We start from the raw sequence: 16,558 nt of genomic DNA, 5'->3' as shown, positions 1-16,558 counted from the left end.
TGGTGGATGTGTCTAGAGCCAGGGGGTCACAATATGAAATTTTGGGCTAGACAATTTTTGGATGGAGAAGAGTGGTGAGCCTGTGAAATTCATTGCCACAGGAAGTAGTTGTTGCCAAAACATTGAATGTATTCAAGAGGCGACCAGTCCACTGAGGGCAAATGGAGTTGAAGGTCATTTGGAGAAAACTGGATTAGGCAATTGAGTTGGCAGATCAGCCATGATTGTGAAGAATGGTGGAGCAGGGTTGAATGGCTTCGTCCTGCTTCTATCTTCTATGTTTTTATGCCATCATGTAAAAGACCCCGTTATCCCCACTCACTGCATTCTGCTACGCAGCCAATCCTATATTCTATTTTACTGTGCACTTTGAAGTGCACTGCAATCTCACCCTCAACAGTGGACCCCAAAAACAGTGGTCAGGCTAACCAGCCTATAGTTTATCTGTCTTCTGCCTCACTCTGTTTTTAAACAGCAGTGTTGCGTTACCTATTTTTCAGTCGTCTGGGTCCCTCCCTGCCATCAGTGAGTCTGGAAAGATCACCACCAATGCCTCTATAATGTCCTCCGCTACCTCCTTCAGAACTCTGCGGTGTAGTTCATCAAGTCTGGGTGATTTATCTACCTTCAGACCTTTCTTCTTCTCTAACACCACCTTGAGTGATGGCCACTACACACAGCTTTGCCTCCTGACTCTCAAAGTTCAGGTATGCTGCTGGTGTCTTCTACAATGAAAACTGATGCACCAAGTACCTGTTCAGTTCCTCTGCAATTTTCTTGTGCCCCATTGCTACTCATCCAGCCTCAATTTCCAGTGGTTCACTCTGCACTCTTGCGCCTCTTACCTTTTGTATGTCTTAAAAAAATGTCTTGCAGTAATCAAACAGAACAGCACAGTACAGGCCCTTTGGTCTACGGTGTCGTGCTGACTATTATCCTACGAAGATCAATCTACCCAGCATACCTTACATTTTACTGTCCTCCATGTGTTTATCGCATAAAAGTCTCTAAAATATCTGACTCCACTACCATTGCTGGCAGCACATTCCACACACCCACCACTCTGTGTGAATAACCTACCTCTGACAGCTCCCTTATACTTTCCTCCAATCACCTTAAAATTATGCACCCTCGTAATAGTCATTTCTGCCCTGGGAAGAAGTCTCTTACTATCCGCTCTATCTATGACTTTCATCATCTTGTAAACCTCTATCAAGTCACCTCCCAGCCTTCTCACTCCAATGGAAAAAAAAGCCCTAGCTCCTTCAACATTTCCTCATTAGACTTGTCCTCCAGTCCGGGCAGCATCCTGGTAAATCTCCTCTGCACCCTCTGTAAACCTTCCACGTCTTTCCTATAATGAGGTGACCAGAACTGAACGTAATATTCCAGGTGTGGTCTGAACAGAGGTTTATAGAGCTATAACCGGTTGATGTGGTGTATATGGATTTCAGCTAGGTGTTCAATAAGGTTCCCCACAATAGGCTGTTGTACAAAATGCGGAGGAATGGAATTGTGGGAGATATAGCAGTTTGGATCGGAAATTGGCTTGCTGAAAGAAGACAGGGTGGTAGTTGATGGGAAATGTTCATCCTGGAGACTAGGTACTCGTGGTGTACCACAAGGGTCAGTGTTGGGTCCACTGCTGTTTGTCATTTTTATAAATGACCTGGATGAGGGCGTAGAAGGATGGGTTAGTAAATTTGCAGACGACACTAAGGTCGGTGGAGTTGTGGATAGTGACGAAGGTTGCAGAGAGACATAGATAATCTGCAGAGCTGGGCTGAGAAGTGGCAAATGGAGTTTAATGCAGACAAGTATGAGGTGATGCACTTTGGTAGGAGTAACCAGAAGGCAAAGTACAGGGCTAATGGTAAGATTCTTAGTAGTGTAGATGAGCAGAGAGATCTTGGTGTCCATGTACACAGATCCTTGAAAGTTGCCACCCAGGTTGACAGGGCTGTTAAGAAGGCATACAGTGTTTTAGCTTTTATTAATAGAGGGATCGAGTTCCGGAACCAAGAGGTTATGGTGAAGCTGCACAAAACTCTCGTGCAGCCGCACTTGGAGTATTGTGTACAGTTCTAGTCACCGCATTATAAGAAGGATGTGGAAGCTTTGGAAAGGGTGCAGGGGAGATTTACTAGGATGTTGCCTGGTATGGAGGGAAGGCCTTAGGAGGAAAGGCTGAGGGACTTGAGGCTGTTTTCATTAGAGAGAAGAAGGTTGAGAGGTGACTTAACTGAAACATATAAAATAATCAGAGGGTTGGATAGGGAGAGCCTTTTTCCTAGGATGGTGATGGCGAGCAGGAGGGGGCATAGCTTTAAATTGAGGGGTGAAAGATATAGGACAGATGTCAGAGGTAGTTTCTTTACTCAGAGTAGTAAGGGAATGGAATGCTTTGCCTGCAACGGTAGTAGATTCACCAACTTTAGGTACGTTAAAGTCATCATTGGATAAGCATATGGACATAGATGGAATAGTGTAGGTTAGATGGGCTTCAGATCGGTATGACAGGTCGGCACAACATCGAGGGCCAAAGGGCCTGTACTGTGCTGTAATGTTCTATGTTCTATACCATAACCTCATGGCCTTAAATGCAGTGCCCCTGCCAATGCAAGCCAACGCACCATATGCCGCCTTTACAACCCTATCAACTTGGGTAACAACTTTGAGTGATCAGTGGATGTGGACTCCACGATCCCTCTGTTCCTGCACACTGCTAAGAATCCTGCCATTAACCCTGTGTTCTGCATTCAAATTCCAAAAAAATCTCTTCACACTTTTTTCTGGGTTGAATTCCATCTGCCACTTCTTTGCACAGCTCTGCATCTGTCAATGAGAGATAATGGGAACTGCCGCTGCTTTAGAATCTGAGATAACACAATGTGGAACTGGATGAATGCAGGCCAAGCAGTATCTTAGGAGCACAAAAGCTGTTGTTTCGGGCCTAGACCCTTCCTTTTTTATTTCTGATGAAGGATCTAGGCCCGAATCGCCAGCTTTTGTGCTTCTAAGATGCTGCTCGGCCTGCTGTGTTCATCCAGTTCCACACTTTGTTATCTCTGCACCTGTCAATGTTGTCTGGCAACCTACAATAGCCCTCTACATTGTCCCCAACTCCTCCAACCTTTGTGGAATCGGCAAACTTAATAACCTACCCTTCCACTTCTTCATCCAAGTCATTTATAAACATCACAAAGAGCAGAGGTCCCAAAACCAATCCCTGTGGAGCACCACTGGTCACTTAACATCCAGGTTGAGGACTACCACCCTCTGTCTTCTGTTGGACAGCCATAATCTTTTATATTACTAATCAGCTTGTCTTCATATTTCATTATTCCAACCCCCCACCCTTTTTATTAATAATGTGGTTATCCTCTGCTGGTTTCTAATGGCTTCCCAACCCTTTGGTTTCACATTAATCTTTACCACATTGTGTGCCATTTCTTTTGCTTTTATGTTGTTTCCAGTGTCCCTTGTCAGCTACAGTTGCCTTGTACTCCCCTTGGTTTGATTCATTTTCAGGCTATGGGGCACCCTTCTATTAAGTGAACTATGTTGTTTCTGCATTTACCTTGTCTAGCTCTCAGAATTTTGCAACCACCTTTGAGATCAACTCTAACTATGCTAAACTCAGGACAATGCAGAATCATTAGTATGGTGAACTTCTGCATTCCCTCAATGGGAAATTTATCCATGTTTAAAGGAATTTCTATGTTCATCTGATGACTGAAAATAACCACAACTTAATAATTTCTCATGTATTCATCTTTAACCAAGTGTTCAGTATCTTTTCAAAGACTTTGAGGAACTGTGTGCAGAGAAAGCAAATATTGATTCCATGTCTCAAGATGCTTTTGTTGTATCTCTGGTTGATATCATTATTCAATAGGCGCCGTGCCAAATATATTTGTCAGCCTGCAGGGAAGGAACAGTTAAAAAGAACTTAGGTAACTAAAGTTTGGCTGGCCATGATGAACCAGATTATAACTTTGTCCTATACAAGCTTAACAAAAATAAGTTGTTTCGACCATTGGGATGCCAGTGAACCTGAAAGGCTTGAACTTATACCATGTGGGTTGCAATAGTGGCAGGCACAAGTTTCAAAGTATTTAAGCCTTGAGTATCTTTCTCTTTTTGAAGGTGTTTATAAATATTAAATTTGGATGTTTCAAAAGCAGGATGACCTAGGAGCATGTAAGTATGGGTAAAGTGCTGTGAATAATGCCTGACTTCAAGAGGTCCACTTATACCGTATACGTTCTGACTAAGAATGGTTTATATTTTTTTGCTATGATATTTGTGTGCTTTGCTTGCTATGTACACAGTTCTGACCATTTCATGTTCCGCTTGTACCTACAATCCTGCATTTTCATTTGATTTTTTTGCTGTTTGTTACAGCAATCTTGACTGTAACTGACTCAATCAAAATGTATTAATTTTACAAAGTATGAGACTTCATTCAATTCTTATTTACAGTTGCCAAAAAGATGAGAAAAAGAGAAAAACAAAAGAAGAGGAAAGCATATGAGCCTAAACTAACTCCTGAAGGTAAATCTACAATCTCAAGCATGTCAGACATGGTGTTTAACTCCTTTGGGCTTTTAAAATGCTGTGACAATGTTGTTTGAGAGGGGGACATGACTTGCAACGTAACTCTCCGATTTTTAAATTTTCAGGCCCGATAGGTTTCCATGTTGCATAACTCTGAAGAGGGATGTAAAAAGTGGGAGAGTCACGTTACGGATGAGGGAGAATATCACAGCTGCAATAAGGGCTCATGTAGCGTTAAGGAATAGGACAGGTGCAATCACTCGTGTTCCTTATATAAGGAACAAATCAGGTAGTTAGGGAGAGGGTAGGTGGTAGGTGAGGCAATGGCCTAGTGATAGTTGTCGTTAGACTGTTAATCCAGAGACCAAGATAACATTCTGAGTTCAAATCCCACCACGGCAGATGGTGGAATTTGAATCAAATTTAAAAAATAGTCTGGAATTAAGAATCCAATGATGACCATGAATCCATTGCCAATTGTTAGAAAAACCTATCTGGTTCACTAATGTCCTTTAGGGAAGGAAACTGCCATCCTTGCCTGTTCTGGTCTGGCCTACATGTGACTCCAGACCCACAGCAATATGGTTGACTCTGAACTGCAGTTAGGGATGGGCAATAAATGCTATCGAAAAGTGATGCCCTCATCCCCATGAATGAATTTTTAAAAAAATCTCAAGGACAGAGGAGGGACCTCATCCATGGAGCCAGCAGAAATGGATGAAACCCTTTATGAATACAATGCATTGATATTCCCAGAGGAGGAGGACATGTGAATGGTGAGTCTTGGGACGGATCAGTTGATATTATAGAGCACGTTAACATATAAAAGGGTGTTTTGAAAACCATTCAAGTAGACAAGTCCCCAGGACCTGATGGGACCGATCAGAGAATGCTGCGGAAGGCAGATGAGAAAGTTGCTGAGGTGGAGATGTTTGATTGTGTCAAGCTCCTGTGAGTGATAATAGCCAACAATCTGCTGTAGTCCACTCATGCTGAGATGATGGTCAAGAAAGCACAACAGCATCTCTACTTCCTCAGGATGTTAAGGAAATTTGGCACGTCCGTAAGGATACTTACAAATTTTACTGAGACATCACAGAAAGCGTTCTATCTGGATGCATCATGGCGTGGTTTGGCGCCTGCTTCTTCCAAGACTGCAAGAAAGTACAGTGTCATGGACATAGCCCAGTCCGCCTAGCAAACATGCCTTCCGTCTGTTGACTCCATCTATACTTTCAACTGCCTCAGGAAGACAACCAACATAATTAAAGATCCCTTCCACCCTCTTCAGTCAGGTAGAAGATACAAATGTTTGTATCCATGAATGAAGAGATTCATGAACACTTTTTAATCCCTGTTTTTAGCCTTCTGAATTCTGTTCTGTTATCCTTATGTGTTTTTCATGGTATGACCTGCCTGTACTGCACACAGAAAAAACTTTTTGCTGTACTTGGGTACATGTGACAATAATAAAATGTGATGATGCCCATCAAGCAGGCCGCATTGACCTGGTGTCAAGTTTCTTGAGTGGTGTTGGATCTGCACTCATTAAGGCTAGTGAGGCATATTCAATCACACTTCTCACCTGGGCTTTGTAAATGGTGGACTGCCTTTGGTGTGTCAGGAGCAAGTTACTTGAAGTATTGCAATCCTAAGCAAAACCCTAACTGTTCTTGTAGCCACAATATTTGTTTGGTTGCTCAGTTTATGGTCAATGGCAAACTCCTTGGACGTTAAGGGAGCTTGTCATTGATTCCAAACTAAATTGGACAGCTCTATAAATAGCCTGTCACACCCTCATTTTATCAGGGGATGTCTAACATATTTTGTTGTTCCTTGACCAAATGGCTCTACACAGCCTTGTTGAATTTCCTGTGTAATGTGGGTACCATCTCAGCAGCGCTCAAGAAGCATGGGCATTACAGGTCAACTCTCTCAAGCTCCCAAATCTTGGGGAAATGCCAGAAATGGGATAGTAATTGGTGAAAAGTCATCCCTATTCATAAGAGACAGAACAAGGATGCATGAGGCCCATCTCCCCATGCATGCTTGACCATTGCTGCATTGGCAACTATGACTATCCTTTGTAGTCTGAAACGTTGGTGGAGATAGAAACACTGCAGTGATTAGTAACTAACAGGTGGATAATCATTAGTTGGAAGATGTGATTAGGCTGAAATGGGTTTTGTTGCATGGGCATGACAAGATGAGTGGCTTCTTTAAGTGGCATTTGATACTAGAGGAATATAGAATATAGAACAATACAGTGCAGAACAGGCCCTTCGGCCCTCGATGTTGTGCCGACCTGTGAACTAATCTAAGCCCCTCCCCCTACACTATCCCATCATCATCCATATGATTATCCAAGGATTGTTTAAATGCCCCTAATGTGGCTGAGTTAACTATATTGGCAGGCAGGGTGTTCTACGTCCATACCACTCTATGTAAACAACCTGCCTCTGACATTTGTCTTAAATCTATCACCCCTCAATTTGTAGCTATGCCCCCTTGTACAAGCTGAAGTCGTCATCCTCGGAAAAAGACTCTCACTGTCCACCCTATCTAATCCTCTGATCATCTTGTATGTCTAAATTAAATCCCCCCCTTAGCCGCCTTCTCTCCAATGAGAACAGGCCCAAGTCCCTCAGCCTTTCTTCAGAGGGCCTGCGCTCCAGATCAGGCAACATCCTGGTAAATCTCCTCTGCACCTTTTCCAATGCTTCCACATCCTCCCTGTAATGGGGTGACCAGAACTGCACGCAGTATTCCAAGTGAGGCCGCACTAGTGTTTTGTACAGGAAGCAGTGAGTGAATTTGGAGGAAGGGCCCAGTAATAAGGTGCAGAACGTACTGGGGGATTTCAGTGCCCATCAAGTGTGGCTTGGCAGCACCACTACTACTGAACTATCAGGTCCAAAAAGACGTTGCTGCAAGATTGTGCCTGTGGCAGCTGGTGAAGGAAATGATGAGGGGAAAAATATACTTGAGCACCTCTTCTCCAAAGTCTCTGCCACAGTCTGAGTAAGAGTGACCACTCCATGGTGCTTGTGGAAAAGTCTTTTCAGTGGGTATATTGTACTGTAACACTATTACTGTGTTAAATGGGATTTTGATCAGATTGGGCCTTCACTGGCCACAGGTGAAGTGCCAGATGACTGGAGCATAGCTAATGTGTTTCCTGTGTTCAGAAATGGAATGCAGTGTGGGAAAGTATGAGGTCATGCTCTTTGGTAGGAAGAATAAAAGCATAGACAATTCCCTAAATAGAGGGAAAACTTGAAAATCTCTAAACATTAACTGGCAGGTTAAGTCGGTCGCCCTGAACGCAGATACAATGTTGGCACTTATTTCAAGAGGACTAAAATATATAAGCAGGACTGTACTTCAGAGCCTTTATAAGACTCTGGTCACTGTTTAGAATATTGTGAGCAATTTTGGGCCCCGTATCTCAGGAAACCCGGAGTGGGTCCAGAAGAGGTTCACAAGAATGATCCCAGGAATGAAAGACTTAACACACGAGGAGCATTTGAGGACTTGTGTGTCTATACTCAGTGGAGTTTAGACGGCTGAGGGGAATCTAATTGAAACTTACAGAACCCTGAAAGGTCTGGGTAAAGTAGATGTTGGGAAGATGTTTCCATTAATAGGAGAGACTAGGATCCGAGATCACACTCTTAGAGTAAAGAGAAGACTTTTTAGAAGCAAGATGAGGAGTCTTCACTCGGAGTGGTGAATCTTTGGAATGCTTTTTCACAGAAGGCAGTGAAGGTCAGGTCGTTGAGTATATTTAAAATGGAGATAGATAGGTTCTTGATTGTTGAAGACACTGAAAGTTACTGGGAGGTGGGGTTGACAAACTGCTCCGCCATGATTGAATGGCAGAGCAGAGGCGATAGGCCAAATGGCCTAATTTCTGTTCCTGTGTTTTATGGCCTTAAGGCCAGAAGTGTGGGTCAGGTGATTATGTGCCTGTTAGTTTGATGCCAGTGCGAGGGAAATTATTGGAAAAAATTCTGAAGGACAGAATTAACCAATACTTGATAAGGCAGGGATTGATCAGGGATAGTCAGCCTAGGTTTTTGGAGGGAGACCCTGTCTGACTAATTTGAGTTTTTTTGAAACGGTGACTAAATATATTGTGTAGTGCAGTTGATATGGATTCCCATGGACTTCACTAAAACCTTTGATAAAGTCCTGCATGAAATGCTGGTCCAAAACAAGATCCCATGGGATTCAAGGCAAGTTGGATGGGATGTTGCTCTTTTTAAGTCAAGAGTGTGATGGACTACTCCTGTCTAGTTTGGATGAATGCAGCTCAAACAACACACGAAATTTGATACCATCCAGCACAAAGCAGCCTGCTTGATTGGCACCACATACACAAATTTTCAGTCCCTTTACAACTGGAACCCTTTACAACTGGAATTCAGTGGCAACAGCATGCATCATGTAGAAATTACACTGCGGAAATTCACCAAGGCTCCTTAGACGGCACATTGTAACCCCACAATCACTTCCTTCTCGAAGGACAAGGGCAGCAAATTTATGAGAACACCACAAACCTCCTCTTCCTTTCCAAGACACACACCTTCCTGACTGGAAAATATTTTGCTGTTATGTCCTTGTCTCTGGAAGTCTCTCCCTGATGGTATTGAGTCCAGCTCCATGAAGTGTATTGTAGCACTTCAAAAAAGAAGGCAGCTCCTTTTGCGGAGCATCTTGGAATGAGCAATGAATACTGGCCCTGCCACTGATGTCCGCATCCCATAAATTGTTGTTACTTGTTAATCGGATGTCGTCATTCCTGGCTAGGGCTGCATTATTGCTTATCCTTAATTGTCCAGAGACCAGTTAAGAATTAACAGCATTGCTGTGAGTTTAGTCACGTGTAAGATAAGGATGGCAGATCCTTTACGTAAAGGACATTAATGAACCGTATGCATTTTTATGATCATCTACAATGATTACATTTCACTATCCCAGATTATATAAATTCAAATTTAACCGTCTACCGTGGTGTGATTTGAATCCATGCCCTTGGAAATTTATCCTGTGTTCTAGATTGCTAGTCCAGTGACATTACTGCTGTGCCACTACCTCCCTGAATTTAAAAAAAAATCCTCCTGGTTCATGGAATACTACAGGAAGGTATGCCAAAAGGAGCTCTGGGCAAACCTGTAAATGTGTCAACTTAGTGAAGCTACAACAAGGGACTATTTGCATGTCAGACAGTGTATGCTGTAACTAATGGAGCTAAGCAGTTCCACAGACTATGGATCAGGTGTAAACTCTGCACCCCTTCCGCATCCAGTTGTGAATAGTGGTGGACGGTTTATAAAAAAAAAAACTGGAGGGTGAGGCTCCACAAGTCGTGATGGTGCCAGCAATGTTATGACCCCTGACAACATTGCAGTTTGAGTTCCATTAGGGCCACTAATCTCCTAAAGTCGTTATAGCCTTGATTGAAACATGGATGAAAGAGCTGAACTCTTGAAATGAGTGACCGCCTTTGACATCAGTGCTGTATTTGACCAAGTGTGGCAGCAAGTCTCCGCTGGTTGGCGTCAGACCTGGCCAAAATGAGGATCATTGTGATTGTTGGGCATCAAATGTTTCAGATCTGGGATGTCTTTACAGGGGTTCCTCTAGGTACTTTACCAGGCCCATTCATCTTCAGCTGCTTCTTCATGATCCTCCCGCCATCATAAAGTCAGAAATGGAAATACTTGCTGATTGCACAATGTTCAAAAGAGAGGTTAGCTAGCTTAATAAAAGACAGATGTACAGACTATTCTGTAAATGGTGAGAGGTTGGAAAGTGTATAAGAGGTGTCCTTGCCAAATGTTGCTGAAGGCTAACATGCACGAGTAAGAAGCTCTTAGGATAGCTAATGGAATTTTGGCCTTTGTCACAGGAGGATTGTGTATAGGAGTAGTGAAGTCTTGCTTTAATTTTATAGAAACTTGGTTAGACCGTTTTAGTCTCTATCTCAGGAAAAATATTGCCTTAGAGGGAGTGCAATGACAGTGAAAGCTCAGTCTTTGAGTAGGTTCAAAGAGCAGGTTGACAAGTCTTTTGGTTTTCAGTGATTAAACTTTCCCCTCAGTGATTATGGGGACAATATGGATAAAAGGTGTTGAATTGTTTAATCGTTTGATTGTATTCAGTGGCAGAGTGGAGTTGATAGGGTGAATGGCTTATGCCTTTTCCTGTTCCTACATTCAGTACCATTCACAACTCCTCAGAAGCTAAAACAGTCAATATGTCCAAACACAGCTAGACCTGGACAATATCCAGACTTGTGCTGATAAGTGACAAGTAACATTCATGTCTCAATTGCTAGGCGATGCCCATCTCCAACAAACAAGAATCTAACTGTCCCTGCATGACATCCAATCGCACTACTGTTGTTGAATTTCCCCACTATCTACTTCCTGACATTTGACATTGACCAGAAACTGAACTGGATTAACCATATAAATCATGTGACTGAGAGTAGGTCTGAGGCAAGGGAGCCTGCGTTGAGTAACTCACCACCTGATTCCCTAAAACCTGTACATCCTCTGGAAGGTAGAGTTCTGGAGTATAATGGAACATACCTTAGTTGCCTGGTTGAGTACGACTCCAATAACATGAATCACCTACATTTGGAAGTTTGACACAATCAAGAATAAAGCAGCTCACTTGATTAGCACTATATCCAGAGACGTTCATTCCTTCAACAGCCAGTGCACAGTTGCTGCTACGTGTACTGTCTGTAAGATTCATTGAGGAAATTCACTGTGGTTCCTTAGCACCTTCCAAATTGTTCACTGCCATCTAAAATGACAGTGGCAGCAGATACAAAAGAATAGCTCCACTTGCAAGCTCCACTCCAGGACCCCCACAATCCTCATTTGGAAGTATAATGCTGCTACTTCACTGTTGACAGGACAAAACCCTGGATCCCCCTCCTTGGCAGGTTGGTCAGCCTGCACATAATGGAATGCAGCAGTTCAAGAAGGCAGCTCACACCGCATGCTCAGAGGCAGCTAGGCTAGGCAGTAAATTAAGTGAAACCCATGTCCCATGAATGAATAAAAAGTAATTAGTCTCAATTTCAATGAATGCAGCTCAACAACCTGTTTTATCTTGTTGTTTGATGGTGTTCACGTAACTTCTAGTGTTCAATTTTTTTTTGCTTCACCTTTAATCTTTATCTGAAGTTGGTATATGTCGAGCATTTGCTGCATCATTAAGAACAAGGGGCTTACTTTTAAGATGAAAGGCAGGAGGTTTAGAGAGGTTTTGAGAAGATTAGCGGTTACCTGGAATATGCTGTCTCGGAGGGTAGTTGAGGCAGGTAAATTCAACCTTTTTAAAAAGTACTCGGATGAGCACTTGAAATGTCATAACATTTCAGGCTGTAGATGAGAGTTGGAAAGTGGGACTAGTGTAGTTTTGCCTATAGACTTGATGGACTGAAGGGCACTGTATATACTGTGTGAATTTAAGGTCAGCAATTGTTGCAGTCCTCCAAATCAAATATTATTTGCCATTCATGAATATAGAACATGAAACGATACAGCGCAGGAACAGACAATGACTTGATGGTGGAACAGTGCTTGTCAACCTGCAACTGGTGGTGTGCCTCGGGTCGGTGATGGGCCCGTTGCTTTTGTTAGCTATGTTGTTGATTTGGACAAGAATGTACAAGGCATGATTAGTAAGTTTGCGGATGACACTAAAATAGGCGGTTTTGTGACCGTGAAGAAGGTTATCAAAAATTGCAGCAGGGTCTTGATCAGCTGGAGAAGTGGTCCAAGAAATGGCAAATAGAGTTTAATATAAGTATGAGGTGTTGCATTTTGGAAAGTCAAATCCTGGTAGGAGTTTCATGGTGAATGTTAAAGCCTTAAGGAGTACAGTGGCTGAGAGGAACCTTGGAGTTCAGGTGCACTGTTCTCTGAAAGTGGAATCACAGGTACGCAAGGCAGTGAGGGTGGCTTTTGGTGCACTGGCCTTGATCACTCTGGGCATTGAATGTAGACTTTGGGAAGTTGTGTTGCAGCTCTACAGGACGTTGGTGAGGCTGCAGTTGGAGTATGGTGTTCAATTTGGTCACCTTGCTACAGGAAGGATATTATTAAACTGGAAAGAATACAGAAGAAATTTACAAGAATGTTGCTAGGACTTGAGAGATTGAGTTATAGAGACAGGTTGGACAAGCTAGGACTCTTCTTTAGAGTGTAGGAGATTGACGGTGGAATCTTATAGAAGTGAACAAGGTCATGAGAGGCATGGTGAATGCACTCCCAGGGTGGGGAATCAAGGACTAGAGGGCACCAGATTAAGGTAAGAGAGGAGAGAATACATGGGAACCTACAGGGTAATGTTTTTACACAGGGTGGTATGCATATGGAATGAGCTGCCAGTGAAAGTGGTTGAGGAGGGTACATTGGCATGTTTAAAAGGCGTTTGGACGAATACATGGCTAGGAAAGGTTTAGAAGGATATGGGGTTAGTGTGGATGGACATTTTGGTCGCCATGGACCAGTTTGGGCCAAAGGGCCTGTCTTTGTGCTGTAAGACTCTGACATTTTTAAAAAAAACTTGCCTGGCACATCTCCTTTTAAACTTTCCCCTCATTTTTAAATCTAAATTCTCTATTATTTGACAATGCCATCCCAGGAAAAAGACATAAGAACTAGGAGAAGGAATAGGTCATCCGGCCCCTCAAACCTGCCCTACCATTCAATAAGATCGTGGCTGATCATTTTGAGACTCTCCACTTACCCACCCACTCACCATAACCCTTAATTCCTTTGCTGTTCAAAATTGATCTTGCCTTCCCTGAAAAACGTTCAGCGAGGTAGCTTCATCCGCTTCACCGGGCAGGGAATTCCATAGATTCACAACCCTTTTGGGTGAAGAAGTTCCTCCTGACCTCAGTTCTATGTCTGCTTCCCTTTATTTTGAGGCTCTGCCCCCCAGCTCCCGTGTCACCTGCTAACGAAAACAACCTCCTGCCTCCACTTTATCTATTCCCTTCATAATCTTATATGTTACTATAAGATCTCCCCTAATTCTTCTGAATTCCAATGAGTATAATCCCAGTCTACTCAGCCTGTCCTCCAAAATCCAACCCGCTCAACTCTGGAATCGACTGAGTGAATCTCCTCTGCACCCCCTCCAGTGCTAGTATATCCCTTCTCAAGTAAAGAGACCAAAACTGCACACAGTACTCCATGTGTGGCCTCACCAGCACCCTGTACAGCTGCAGCATAGCCTCCCTGTTATTAAACTCCATCCCTCCAGCAATGACAAAATGGCAAATGGAATTTTGTCTAATTATCTGCTGCATCTGCAATCCTACTTTTACTGATTTATGCACAAGGGCATCCAAGTCCTTCTGTACAGCAGTGTTTTTCAATTTTTACCATTTAAAACATAGTCCATTTTGCTGTTATTGCTACCAAAATGGATGACCTCCCACTTATCAACATTGTACTCCATCTGCTAGACCTTTGCCCACACACTTAGACTATATCCCTCTGTAGATTTTTGTCTTCAGCACACTTTGCTGTACTACTCATCATAGTGCCATCTGCAAATTTTGACACACCACACTTAGTCCCCAACTCCAAATCATCTGTGTAAACAATTGTGGTCCCAACACTGATCCCTGAGACACACCACCAGCCACTGACAATCAACCAGAAAAACACCCATTTACTCCTACTCTTTGCTTTCTACTGGTCAACCAAACCTCTATCCATGCCAGTACAATACCTGTAATACCGTTCAACTTTATCTTACGTAGCAGCCTTTGGTGTGGCACCTTGTCAAATGCCTTCTGGAAGTCCAGGTACACCACATCCACAGGTTTCCCATTGTTCACCATGCAAGTAATGTCCTCAAAGAATTCCACCAAATTAGTTAAACATGATTTACCCTTCACGAACCCATGCTGGGTGTTCTCAATGGGAGAATTTATGTCCAGATGTCTTACTATTTCTTTCTTAATGATAGATTTGAGCGTTTCCCCCACTACTGAAGTTAAGCTAACTGGCCTATAGTTAGTGATAATGGGAACTGCAGATGCTGGAGAATCCAAGATAACAAAGTGTGGAGCTGGATGAACACAGCAGGCCAAGCAGCAGCTTAGGAGCACAAAAGCTGACATTTTGGGCCTAGCTCTCTGATGAAGGGTCTAGGCCTGAAACGTCAGCTTTTGTGCTCCTGAGATGCTGCTTGGCCTGCTGTGTTCATCCAGCTCCACACCTTGTTATCTTGGCCTATAGTTACCTGCTTTTTGTCTACTTTGTTTATTAAACAGTGGCGTCACATTAGATGTTTTCCAATTCCCCATCACCTCTTTCAGGACCCTGAGATGCATTTCATCAGGGCCAGGAGACTTGTCCACCTTTAGCCCCACTAGCTTGTCCAGCACTGCCTCCTTTGTGATAATGAAGGTTTCTAGGTTGTCACCTGCTATAACAGAGGTGAGCGTTGATGCAGGTGAGGCAGTAGCAAGAGGTAGACCAGCTAGTGGGAAGGATTTTCCTGGGAAGGAACCAAGGGATCGGTTAAAGTGTGTTTGCTTTAATGCAAGGAGTATCAGGAATAAAAGTGATGAACTTAGAGCATGGATCAGTACCTGGTGCTATGATGTTGTGGCCATAACAGAGACATGGGTTTCTCATGGGCTGGAATGGTTGCTGGATATTCCAGGGTTTAGAACATTTAAAAAGAATAGGGAGGGGGCAAAAAGAGGAGGGGGTGTAGCACTACTAATCAGAGAGGGTATCACAGCTACAGAAGCTTCCATTGTCGAGGAAGATCTGCCTACTGAGTCAGTATGGGTGGAAATTAGGAACAGCAAGGGAGTAGTCACCTCGTTAGGGGTTTACTACAGGCCCCCCAATAGCAGCAGGGAGATTGTAGAAAGCATAGGTCGACAGATTTTGGAAAAGTGTGGACGCAGTAGGGTTGTTGTAATGGGTGACTTTAACTTTCCTAATATTGATTGGAACCTCCTTCGAGCAGAAGATTTGAATGGAGCTGTTTTTGTAAGGTGTGTTCAGGAGGGTTTCCTAACGCAGTACGTTGACAGGCCGACGAGGGGAGAGGCCATTCTAGACTTGGTGCTCGGAAACGAGCCGGGGCAGGTATCAGATCTTGTGGTGGGAGAGCATTTTGGTGATAGTGACCATAACACTCTCTCATTCTACATAGCTATGGAGAAGGAGAGGATTAGGCAGAATGGGAGGATATTTAATTGGGGAAGAGGAAACTATGATGCGATTAGACACGAGTTAGGAAGCATGGACTGGGAGCAGTTGTTCCATGGTAAGGGAACTATAGACATGTGGAGATGGTTTAAGGAACAGTTGTTGGGAGTGATGAGTAAATATGTCCCTCTGAGACAGGCAAGACGGGGTAAGATAAAGGAACCTTGGATGACGAGAGCGGTGGAGCTTCTAGTGAAAAGGAAGAAGGTAGCTTACATAAGGTGGAGGAAGCTAGGGTCAAGTTCAGCTAGAGAGGATTACATGCAGGCAAGGAAGGAGCTCAAAAATGGTCTGAGGAGAGCCAGGAGGGGGCACGAGAAAGGCTTGGCAGAAGGAATCCGGGAAAACACAAAGGCATTTTACACTTACGTGAGGAATAAGAGAATGGTCAAAGAAAGAGTAGGGCCGATCAGGGATAGCATAGGGAACTTGTGTGTGGAGCCTGAGGAGGTAGGGGAAGCCCTAAATGAGTTTTTTGCTTCTGTCTTTACGAAAGAAACGACCTGTGTAGTGAATGAAACCTTTGAAGAGCAGGTGTGCATGCTGGAATGGATAGAGATAGAGGAAGCTGATGTACTGAAAATTTTGTCAAACATTAAGATTGACAAGTCGCCAGGCCCGGACCAGATTTGTCCTCGGCTGCTTTGGGAAGCGAGAAATGCAATTGCTTCGCCACTTGCGAAGATCTTTGCATCCTCGCTCTCCACTGGAGTCGTACCTGAGGA

The 16,558-nt window shown here is 43.5% G+C and overlaps 1 protein-coding gene across 4 annotated transcripts in view; it reads left to right on the top strand.

Moving 5' to 3' along the window:
- LOC125450882 (nipped-B-like protein) overlaps positions 1-16,558 on the top strand; it is a 510,140-nt gene that overhangs the window by 191,787 nt on the left and 301,795 nt on the right. For all 4 annotated transcript variants that reach the window (XM_059644995.1, XM_059644996.1, XM_059644997.1 and 1 more), the window contains one exon: positions 4,486-4,557. In XM_059644995.1, the coding sequence (XP_059500978.1) occupies positions 4,486-4,557 (72 nt within the window). The remainder of the gene's footprint in view (positions 1-4,485; positions 4,558-16,558) is intronic.

Source organism: Stegostoma tigrinum, chromosome 3 (assembly GCF_030684315.1).
Source record: "Stegostoma tigrinum isolate sSteTig4 chromosome 3, sSteTig4.hap1, whole genome shotgun sequence".
Taxonomy (NCBI): domain Eukaryota; kingdom Metazoa; phylum Chordata; class Chondrichthyes; order Orectolobiformes; family Stegostomatidae; genus Stegostoma; species Stegostoma tigrinum.
Note: the sequence above shows the minus strand (reverse complement) of the source record. Positions and strands in the feature narration are given on the sequence as shown.